Source organism: Mustela putorius, unplaced genomic scaffold, assembly GCF_011764305.1.
Source record: "Mustela putorius furo isolate JIRA1106 unplaced genomic scaffold, ASM1176430v1.1 tig00000854_pilon_pilon_pilon, whole genome shotgun sequence".
Taxonomy (NCBI): domain Eukaryota; kingdom Metazoa; phylum Chordata; class Mammalia; order Carnivora; family Mustelidae; genus Mustela; species Mustela putorius.
This window is the reverse complement of record NW_025421496.1, coordinates 7,087,728-7,099,432: the sequence shown is the minus strand read 5'-3', so window position 1 is coordinate 7,099,432 and position 11,705 is coordinate 7,087,728. Positions and strand designations below refer to the sequence as shown.

Here is an 11,705-nt window from a genome sequence, read left to right as displayed (position 1 = left end):
GCCGCGCCGAAGCTGCCCGCCCGAGAGCCAATTAGCGCTTGGCGAGACGGCGGCCACTTCCTCGTCGCGGGGGCGCGCGCTCGGGCGGCTCGGGCGGCGGCGCGGCGGGGCGGGGCATCGCGCGGAGCGGCTCTGCCTGCGTCCGCTGGTCCGACGGCCAAGGGTGGGCGCAGATCCCTGCGGGCGCTCCGCTGCGAACCCGGCAGAAAGAAACTTTGGGGCCCCCGGAGTGCCGGCTGGCGGGGCGTTCGGCCGGCTTCTCGTGCTTGGTCTTGAGGCTCAGCCGCTCCAGGAAGCGCGATGTCGAAGCCGCCACCCAAACCGGTCAAACCAGGTAAGGGAGGCGCTCGCCGGGTCCCCTGGCCGCCGCGGCTCCCCTGGCCGCCGCGGTGCCCCGCGCTTCCTCTGCGGCTTGGCAGGGCGGACCGCGCACGTACCCGGCCTGCAGCCCCGCTCTCGGGAGCCGACCCGCCGGGATGGGTCGCTTTTGTTGCGTTCGCTGCAGGGAGGGATCGTTGGGGATAGCAAGAGGATTTCGAGGATTTTTTAAATTTTATTTTATGTTTAGAGGGGAGTCGCCCTCGATATTGCAATATTGTCATTCGCGGCAACTTTCTAGTGGGTGGGATGGTTACGTCCCATTGAAGCTTGACTGGAAGACGGGGATATTGATTCCCTTAGGGGGGAAAATTATATATATGCCTTGAAATGGTCTTTTGACCACTTCCTCTTTTTTTTTTTTTTTTTTTCGTGTATGTGCAGTGTCAAGTTAGAGTTCTTGACCGGCCGGAGCGAACGGGAAGTGCGCTGTTTGCAGGGTGGGGTGGGGGAGCGAGTCTCCTTTGGGACTTTGGAGAGGAGCCGCGTACGGCATTGCCCTCGGGATCTTGGGAAAAGCGTTTGGAAAACTCTGCGCGAGCCCTCGCGGCGAGAAAAATGTAGGCTGCGGCAGAGTAATCTCGGCTTGTTGCTCTTCGGAAGTGTCCCTGTAGCGTGCATTGCAAGTCCTTTGCCTCCGCTTCCCCCAGGGAGTTTGCCCTGCGAAACTGGAGAGGTCGAGGTGACCAGTTCCCTCAAAGCGCTGGTCGTGGCGGGTAGTCTGTGCATTTTTTATTCTATTCTTAGCCTGTTTTCTGTGATAGGGAAACTCGAGAATGTAACAGAGAGTGACGTATTTCAATTCAAGACTGTAACAAACTCGTGCATTCATTTGGTGAGTAATTACGGGAAACGTAGGATGTGGAAGATAAATGGCTTTGATGCACTTTGGGGCGTTTCCTTAGAATCTCCCCTAATTTAAGTATAGCACGAGCTGAAATGTATCCACTTAACATCAAACTTCGAAGTGACCGTGGTTGCAGGCAGTACACCTTTCATGATTTTCTAGTTTTCTTTCTTCATCATCACACAGTGGCCGTTTCAAGTCATTTTATATGAAAATTAAGTACATACTCCTATACTTGACAGTCATTCACTGGGGACTGAATTTTTTTTGTTGGGCTGGGTGTGAAGGAAGTTGCGGGGACTTTGGCTTTGCGGTGAGCAGAGATGGGGTGTGGCTAGTATTGGGCTCCCTGCTTTTTTATAAGTGGAATCTGATGAGGGGTTTGCTTTTTAAGTGCATGTGTAGGAGGTGGCAGCTTTCTCAATTTGGATGTAAATCAGGACCTCAAGCACCCAACAAAGCAGAGTTGTTCTTTGCTGGCTAAACAAAGTACTTTATTTTGAAGAATGACCCGAGAAGTTAGCTGTTCAAGAGGTTTTTCATCTCCAGACTTTAAGTGATGTCAGTGCTGCGGCTGGAGGGGCACTGACTGTGGTGTGCAAGCGTGTCCATGACTTGTGCGTACACTGGTTTGGTTGAAGGATCGGATTGTTACCAGTTAGGGATACACACCCAGGAAACCACTTCGCGGTTGGACCCGGCTGCTTTCTCCTTCTCTTTAGCAAATCAGAAAGCAGAGGGTTGAAAATGTCTCCTGTTTCAGAGATGGTTTTGACCCCATACTGATTTATAAATGAGCTCCAAACTCAAGGTCAGCGTAGACTTCAGTTTGTTAGTTTACGAATTTACAATGAGAAATACTACTTTGAGCCCGCCTGGAAACGTTGGGTGGCCTGGCTTAATTGAAAACAAAACTGTCCTATTACTGGTCTACATTTACTGTGTGCCCGGCACTGATGTAATCACTTTACATATATTAACTCATTTGCTCCTCCTCCCCCTGTGAGGTCAGGACCATTATTGTTTCCATTGCACAGGTTGGGAAATTAAGGCATGGCACAGAAAGGTTAAGTCACTTGCCCAGAGTCAGTGGCCCAGTGAGGGAGGAACAGGCAGGATTAGTAAGCACTCAAGTAGTCTGATTTAAGAATCTGCATTCCTGGGGCTCCATGAAGGCTCAGTCGATAAGCATCTGCCTTTGGTTCAGGTGATGATCCCAGCGTCCTAAGATCTAGCTCCACACAGGCACCCGGCTCTGCCAGAAGCCTGCTTCTCCCTCTCCCACTCCCCACGCTTGTGTTCTCTCTCTCTCACTGTCTCTCTGTTAAATAAATAAACAAAATCTTAAAAAAAAAAATCTGCTTTCCTAGTCATAATGCTCTTCTGCCTTATATCACCATTCCTGCGTGAGGTCTTACGTAGTTTTGAACTAGTGAGTGGAAGTGGAAAGGAAAATGCCTCTCATCCTCAGTCAGATCTTGTGGTCACAGATGCACAGAAAGGGTTGGTAGCCCTGAGGAGAGTAAGCTTGACTTCCTTGTCCTGCAGGCAAGATGCATGGGTGAAAAGTGTCTGAAGCTATTTGGAATTGGGAGTAGATGGTTGTATTAAATTTTTGATTTCCTGGTTTGTTTATACTGAGCCTCATCCCAGATGAGAGTTTAGAAAGAAGGGAAGAAAAAAAGAAAGAAAGGGCCAAATAGAGGGAAGAATAAGAGGGAGCCAGAGAAAAGGTTAACTTACAGACATGTGTGTCCTAAGGTCCGCCAAGGTTTCTGAAGAGTAGCTATAGATTTGGCTCTTGGCTTCCTGCATAAAGGTAAAAAAATCAATTATAAGATTCCTACTCTTTGTAACGATAAAATGTGTTACTTTCTCCAAGAAGAGATATGTTGATGGTACTGAGATCCAAAAAGCTTCCCATGCGGCCTCTCAAAGTGTTGGAGCGGACTGCCCATCTCTGTTAAGAAACACAAGCAGGGCATCCTGATGGTGGTCCCTCTAGCTTCCTGCAGGGCAAGACCCGGGCAAAACAGCATGGTTCAATTCCATCGGCTGTGCTGAAGAGTAGTGTATCTATTGGGATGATTGGCATATATCCCATAAAGAGACTCTTTTCTCTTGTACCTTCCTAAGGTTATACCAGACTTTGGGTTTGTAGCCACATCCAAAATTCATTTGCTAAACATTTCTTGATTTATGCAGCTAATGTTTTTGGCCTTGTGCTAGACATTGGGGTTCCTGGGAACAATAAAATAAGGTCTCCTCCATGAAAATATTGAGTCTGATGGGGGAGATTTAGGTATATATAGATAATAACTTAAGTTGACCCCTATCCGTAATTGGATGGCTGATCTTTTACCCGTTTTGTTAGGAAAAAATCTTGTCATTAAAAATAAAAGTAATATTTTTTTCTTCTTTCTTCTTTTCTTCAAACCTTGTAGTACATTTTTAATGGGAAAGTTAGAAAATACATATAGAAAAATGTATGAAAATATAAATTTTATCCCTACTTATCTGTGATAATCACTGCTTTCTATCAGGTGTTATTTTTCTTCATCAAATTTTCATTAAAAAAAGAAAATACAAGCAATTATTTTCAGAATGGAGTCTCAGTTTCAATTTTCAAGTGTTTTACTGTTGATTGGCTTGTTTCCTATAGTGGGTATACTGTTGCCGAAGCTCTGCTTGAAAAATCAATTTTCATGTTTTTGACCTTTCCTTGCCTACTGATGTCTTTTTTTTTTTTTTTTTTTAAGATTTTTTTCATTTATTTGAGAGAGAGAGAGAGTGCAAGAGAGCAAGAGTGAGAGAGCATGAGCAGGGAAGAGGGAGAAGTAACCACCCCATCGGGCAGGGAGCCCAATGTGGGGCTCCATCCCAGGACCCTGGACCATGACCCAAGCCTAAGGCAGATGCTTAACCCACTGAGTCACCCAGGCGCCCCTCCTACTGAGGTCTTTCTGTAGGGTCACTTTTGGCCACTCAAGGTCTGTCATTGAAACTCTCCCCTCTCATTGTTAGATGTGCCACCAAGGTGCTCAGCTGCTAAAAAATGTCATGTTTCATGGTCTTCAGTTCATTCATCGTGGGACCCTCCTCCTTCTTCGGGACCAGTGTGGCCTCTCAGGTTTATCCATCAAGCTCTTTGGTTCTTGTCGGCTACCCTCCCAAGCCTTGCAGTTCAATTAGGGTGAACCCGCAGGGCATGGTAGAGTGTAGATGACACCTTGTGTTCTCACAAAAACTCTTCTTTTTAAAAGACACTTTATTCTGAGACTGTGTCCTATAAAAATGGCCAAAGGATATTGAGTGAGATTTGGACTAGAATGCTCTCCTTCTAAGTCAGTTTGATAACCCTCCACTGTAGTTGGAAGCCAGAGGTCTGACCTTGACCAGTTCTTTCAAATGGCTTATTGATTTTGGTGGTGGAAGTAAAGCAGCATAAATATTTTATGTGTCTTAGGAAAATAAATTCATGGGACTTTGAAGAAGCAAATGCCAGTATTTTGGGTTCTTTTGTATTTACAGTAAAAACATCATAAGCTTCAAAGATGTCACCCATATGCTGCTTATATAACATTTTTGAGAGGAAAAAAAGGCTTCTTCTAAAATGATCTGAGCTTTTGTGTATTTTTTCCCGCTCTGAATAAATGAATTAGTCAAAGGCGAGAGTATGGGATTGGCTGGAAATACACATATGGGTAGTGTCCTTCTTAAACTTCATGCTCCATGGATGCCTGGTGGCATCAAAGTTCAGGAAGCATTTTGGAAATTCCAGAATGATGGTGATGATTACAATAGGAATACTTAACATTTATTTGGCCCTGAGTGTCATGTACTGTGCAAAGTGCTTGATATGCTCCATCTCATTTAATTATTCTAACTTCCCTAGGAGGTAGGTCCTAATATCCCCATTTTTCTGGGTGAAGTAGGACTTAGTGAGGTTAAGTAAACCACTTAAGGTCTCAGAGCTAGGAAGTGGTTGGTTTGACCTGGGAATGGAACACAAACTTTAAGTGGAAGCTGTGCTTTTTGGGCAGAGAAATCTATGAAGACTCCATTAGTTTGGACTGACTTTTGTTGGGCAGTCAGCTTCATTAACTTACGCGATTGTATTATTTGCAATTTTGTTGTTTAACTCCCCTCTTTCAGTGCATCTGTATTAGGCTATTAGACACTTTTTAAGAGTAGAATAACCTTTAGTTTTCTTGTACCTTTGCAGCAACTAAACTTTTTTGTTCATGGCAAATAAATACAAACTCTTGATACATAACCAAGTTTTTGTCTGGAAGAAGGTGGGGTAGGCCAGGGTTGGGTACCTCTTAAAGCTTTACTATAAAGCAGCAAAGGCTGCATGCAGTATCCATTAGCACTAGTTCTGGAAATAGTGGGGTCAACATTCACACAGCTTGACTCCCTCTTCTTATGTTTCAACATTCACACAGCTTGACTCCAGTGTGACTAGTGCCATGAACTTTTCTGACATACTTGTGTAAGGGAGGGAAAATAAAACCTTTCCTCTCTACCCTCTTATGTTCTGTTTCTGGGTCCTGCAAATTAAGCTGACACAAAATCAGATTAACAGGAAGAAAAGGCATACAAGTTTAGTTGATATTTTCAGGTTTACCTGCACAGGGGCTGTGCAGAAAAGAGGTGAAAATCCAAAGAAGGGGTAGATTTGGAAGATTATTGGCCATTTTAACAAAGGGTGATACATTGTGGAGAAGTGATGAAAGGAAAGAGGGGTTTTGTTTTCTAGAGGCAGTACATTGTGGGAAGGTAAATATATGGGGAAACTAGTGGAAGCTAAGGGTTATTTTAGTAAGGTTTCTTTATGCAGACACATTTAGATGTCATCTCCATCTGATAGTAAGAGTTGTTCTCTTGTATGGAGCAGAACTCCTTCACAAGGGGCATTTATGCCCTGCTTTTAGGCAAGTGAGGGGAAGGTAGAGAGTTCTTCTGTGTCTGCTTTTTCTCAGTAGAGGTCATTTCGGGTCAGAATAATTCTTACACCTAGTGGCATACTAGGTGGCATATTGTGATCTGCATTTACTTCATACCTCATGTCCAGTGAAAACCATTGCCAAAGTAGTACTCAGTTGCTTAGTGCTTAGGGGAAGACAAAATACATGAGAGAAGTAGACTGAGAGAAAGAGAGAGGCAGAGAGAGAGCAGGAGAGGGATGCAGAAGCAACTTTCAGTGGACTGATGGGAGCTGTCACATCAAGATTGTCTTATCACTTTGGGTTGCCAGGGTGGCTCAGTCAGTTAAGTGTTTACCTTTGGTTCAGGTTTGGGATGGAGCCCCATATCAGACTCCCTGCTTAGGGGAGAGCCTGTTTCTCCTTCTCCCTCTGGTGCTCCCCCTGCTTAGGTGCTTGTGTGCACTTGCTCTCTCTGACAAATAAATAAATAAAATCTTAAAAAAAAAAAGATTTTCTATCAATTTGTCAATACTTCAAAAAAGCTGGGCATGTGGGTGCCTTAGTCAGGTAAAAGTCAGCCTTTGGCTCAGGTCATGATCCCAGGGTGCTGGGATCGAGCCCCTTGTCAGGCTCCCAGCTCAGCGGGGAGTCTGCTTCTCCCTCCTCCCCTCTGCCTGCTTATGCTCTCTCTCTCTCCCTGGCAAAAATAAAGTCTTTTAAAAAAAAATTCAAAAAAGCTTAAAAAAAAAAAACCTTCACAAAAAAGCCCCCTCCCTCCGAAAAACATACTCAAGTATATTAAAGGAGTTTGGGGACAACATTGCAGATAACAGCACAGAGAGAGTTCCCCATGTGCTTTTGAACAAGGCTTGACAGTGCATTGCGTCTGTTTAATCAGATCCCCATTGATGCACATCTAGATTGTTTCCCTGGTTAGTTAGTTACAACAGCCTTGTTCCTTACTAGGGTGGGAGTAAATCCCTGAGGGACGGTCCTGGCAGTGGATTGTTGTAGCAGAGTGTATGGGCAATGTCGTTTTCTTTCTTTCTTTCTTTCTTTTTTTTTTTTTTTTAAGATTTTATTTATTTATTTGACAGACAGGGATCACAAGTAGGCAGAGAGGCAGGCAGAGAGAGAGGGGAAAGCAGGCTCCCGGCCGAGTAGGGAGCCCGACGCGGGGCTCGATCCCAGGACCCTGAGATCATGACCTGAGCCACTGAGCCACCAGGCGCCCCGCAATGTTGTTTTCACAGACGTTTCCAAAATGCTCTCTAAAGAGGGTTTTACCACTAGACCTTCCTACCAAAAACGTGTGAGCATGCCTTAAACAGAAACTTCACGATGCATGGGCTGGGAGATGGGAATCGAGAGGCTGGGCCACAGTCCAAGGCAGAGAGTTCGAGGAAGCTGGGAGGGTGTCATCTAATCGGGGAAATTTAAGCAGAGTCTGGAATGCTGTGTTGGAGTTCGGTAGGCAGAAGAGGGGAGACCATCTTTGAACTCAGGCAAAATGAGATCACTTGATGGCCTCTTCTCTTCCTTTGCTTGACTGCATAGGGCTAGTCTTCTCTCAGAGAAGCCAAGGAGACAAGGTGGACGCATGTGGAAGCTGTGACCTGGAGAAGTTTGTTCCGAATTAAAGAGAAAGCCATTTGCCTTGTGCTAACAGTTTGTGGAAAACCATACTTTCCACGCAGAAAGCGAGACTTGGGGTGCCGGCCCGTGGGTCCTCTGGGTTCGCATCTGCGTATCCGTCTATCAGGACGTCAACGATAGCTATGGTGTTTGGGGGAAGCCATGTGTTAGGGTCACAGCTCAAAGTCACTTCAGTCACTGGTGGGACTGCTGTGGCCACTTCCTCCTAATGGATTCTCGCTTGTTTCCCACTTTATGTTTGGGCGGCTGTCGAGTTTTCAGAGAGTCACAGGGCAAATTCCTCAACTTGCTCTTAGGGTCCGAGTTGGGGGGGAGAGTTTTGTATTTGCATTTTGGTTAGCGTGGGATTTTAAAACTCATTAGCATCCCTTAGAATTTGATAAACTACTCTGATTTAATATTCTTGGGCCCAAAGAATGCCCTGAACAGGAGTCCTTTCCTAGCCTCTTGGTCCTGATTTCCAGGGAGCCTGAGGTGATCTGAATTTAAATTAAGAAAGGCCTTAGAGACTAGCTGGTTTACTCTCCCGCTGGAGGGTCTGTCTCGGGCCCCTTACAAGGGTCTGGAGGCAGCCTTGAAGTCTTTCTGGCATCCCTACACTCCAGGGGTTTTGCTTGATTCTGGGAAACTTGTAGATTTCTATCAAGGGAATCCCTCATCAGGGCAGAGAGACTTAAATCAACTCACTTGCATGAGACAAAGAAATGACTTCCTCCTGGAGAGTATTCTGGGGTGGCTCTGTCTTCTAGAAACCTCTTGACCCAATCCATTACGTGCGGACACCTGCCTCCAAGTCCCAGGTCTCCGAGCATGCTAGGGGCAGCCAGGCAGAGCGAAGTCCCTTTTGCCTTTTGCCACAGTTGGCAGGTCTCTCAGACTCCAGATTTGGAAGGTTCCAGAAAGTCTTATATTTCCTTGCTTGAAAACACCAGAATCTGAAGACGTTCTCTAAAATGTTGCTTACGCAGGTTTACAGGATTCTACGGCTGCATTTGGGCCTCTTGTTTTGATGAGTCAGTGTGAGTTTGTCGATAGTAACCCAGAGAACAGAAGGTATTCTTGCTGGTTTTTTTTTTTTTTTTTTTTGGGTAAGGAAGCTGGCTGTGGAGCATTGCAACAGAAACCTGTCCCTCCAGAGTTCATCTCTGAATGGTGCATCAGGTCGACATTGTCCTCAGCCTAATTTTTCTGTTAGGGAATAATAATAATAATAATAATAATAACAATGATGATGATGATGTTAGGGATTCCTCTGCACTCAGGTTCTTCATTAGAGTCACCCAAGCAGCTGCCCTCTGGGACCTGGGCCTCTGAGAAGTGGGAGTCATGGCTTAGGGGGACCGCCTACTTGGTCTTTCAGGGAGCCTGTCCCCTCGACAGGGCTGCCTCTTGGCCTTGCCCAATGCCTTCCTACTCTCAACGACCAGTTCTGTACCTAAGTACTGGGGCTCTGAAGGGTGCCCCGCACTTGACCCTGGCTTGGTAGGAGCTCTATTCTTCACAGTGGGCTCCTGCCCATTTCCTGATTTCTGCTCGACACCAGGTCTCTCCTGTGTCTTGACATCTGGCCCAGCACTCTGTGTTGAGCAGCACTGGGAAATCTGCTCCTTAGTCTCTCCGGAGTCCTGGTCATTGGCTGCTTTTTCCCTTCTTGGATACGTGCTCCCTGTCACACGGACCTTTGGCCAACACATCGGTGCCTTTCTGATGTACTGTGTCCGAAAGACTAGTATGGGTCTGTGTCTACTGTTTTGTTTGTTTTTAAATTTTATTTATTTGAGAGAGGGAGAGAGAGTGAGAGCATGAGCAGGGAGAGGGGCAGAGGCAGAGGAAGAGAATCTCAGGTAGACTCTGCACTGAATGCTGAGCCTGTTCTAGGGCTCCATCTCCCAACCCCAAGATCATGACCTATGCGATCATCGTGACCTGAGCCAAAATCAGGAGTCAGATGGTTATCTGCCTGAGCCACCCAGGTGCCCCACCTGCTCTGATTTCACTTAGACTGGAGCTACCAAGGACAGGGGAGTTTGTTTTGTCTGTTGTTTCTGCTTTTTTTCTCAGTTTCCTGGAGCAAGATGACCTTGGGTGGCCTTGCAGAAATGTGTCCCATGAGATTCCAGTTGGGACAATTGCAAAAAAAATATGTGTGTGTGTGTGTGTGTGTATGTGTATAATTCATGAACGGCTATTGGGACGTTGAGGACTTTTAATATTTGGAAAACATGTAAAGTTAACTCTAACTCAGTAACATCAAGCCTGTAGATTGGAGCTCTAAGAATATATATATTCTGCTAGTTTTTTGAAATTAAGTCTCCGTAAAATATTGTTCTTCCATCTTTTTCCTGTCCGTTTGGGAGGTGACCGTTTTAAGCCATGGACTCAAGTTCAGAGCTTGCTTGGTAGAAAGTCTCAGGAAGGTTTCAGAGCTTCTCTTAGCCCACCCATCACTTTGTAAGTTATGTAGGGCTCACACAGAAACCAGAAGCCTTTTTTAAAAAAGCAATTGAGAGAGAGAGATTGAGGACGAGTTTATGTGCATGAGTGGGACCGACCGAGGGAGAGGGAGAGACCATCCCAGGCAGCCTCCGTGCTCAGCGTGGAGCCCCAGGTGGGGTTTGATCTCACAACCCAGAGCTGCAACCAAGATTTGGATGCTTAACCAACTGTGCCACCCAGGTGCCCCTCTTTTTTCTTTTTCTTTTTTTTAAAGGAAGCAACATTTATATACTCATAGGGTTATAATGACAAATTTAAGAATGTAGCATTGTGATGATGGGAATAAATGTGATTGCTATAATTTTAGAACTCAAAAAGAATTCTGTTCATAGTGGAAAACCAAATGGGAAGTTACTGTCCCCGAGAGCACAGAGTTTTCCTCTTCTCTCCCTGGGGGCAGAAGTGATTTTCACTGTCATCGCATCCACATTGTATACAGCAAATGTTTCTTCGGGCTCAAGGGTTTGGGAGGGGGCTGAGTTCTTCCTAGACATTTTAGGGAAAATTCCAGTGTCTCAGTCCCCTGCCTTCCCCCCACCGATGACCCCACGTTCAGAGAATGATACATGATCTTCTGGACATCCGTTAATGAAAAAGAGTTAACAACACACAAATTCCGGGAGCTCATTGCAGCCCCAGGAACAGGTGTCGAAGGTGCTGTGGGTCTTTCTTAGAGCTGCTGAGGTTAGTTGTTGAATGTGAATGTATGACCCTGGGGAGTGCCATCCAGGCTCCTGCCCAGAGGTTAGGGAGATTTTCCTAAGAATGGTCCTGTAATTACCCTGTTTTAATTACAACCCAAGAACGCCACAGCTTTTCATTTGTCCTGCCTTGCCGCTCTTCAGGGGAAATCCAAGTTCATTCTCTCACATCCTTCTTCCTCCTCCCCAGGCCCAATTCTGGGAAAATACCTGAGCATTTCTTTGGGTCTAACATTCTCCCCTGGCCTTTTCTGGAGTTACTTGGACTCCTTGGGTTTTCCCAGACCTCCAGACCTCTGTCTAGCCCCTCCTTCCCATAAATAGTCTGGACTTTGGGGACCCAGGCAAGTTGGGAGGAAGAATGGGTCAATCACCTGGGCCATCGCCCTGCCTGGGCCACACCTTCAGCAAGGTGCCACGTGCGTGGGGCCCTGGGATGGCGGTGGGTGGAGCTTCCACCAGCGTGTTCTGGCCCGCGTGTCCAGGGCCACTAAGTGAGGCTCAGCACTTTCACAGTCCATCAGAATGCAGCCCTCTGGAACACTTAGTGAACCCTGGGAAGGGGCACCCTTGTGTGTCTTGAGAGAGGCTGAAATTAGGGAAATAGTTTCTAATTTAAAGGCTGTTGTCCTAGTAAGTAGCTGATGAAGAAGTAACTATCTTAGACCTCTTGTTGGTTTCCTATGGGCGTCCTCT

The 11,705-nt window shown here is 46.1% G+C and overlaps 1 protein-coding gene across 3 annotated transcripts in view; it reads left to right on the top strand.

The window, feature by feature from the left end:
• Window positions 1–111: 111 nt before the first annotated feature.
• OSTF1 (osteoclast stimulating factor 1) overlaps window positions 112–11,705 on the top strand; it is a 52,665-nt gene continuing 41,071 nt past the window's right edge. Inside the window, exon 1 of one of the 3 annotated variants that reach the window (XM_045085376.1) lies at window positions 112–334. In XM_045085376.1, the coding sequence (XP_044941311.1) occupies window positions 301–334 (34 nt within the window). In that variant the 5' untranslated portion in view covers window positions 112–300. The remainder of the gene's footprint in view (window positions 335–11,705) is intronic. The other 2 variants (XM_045085378.1, XM_045085377.1) reach the window with 2 other exon arrangements.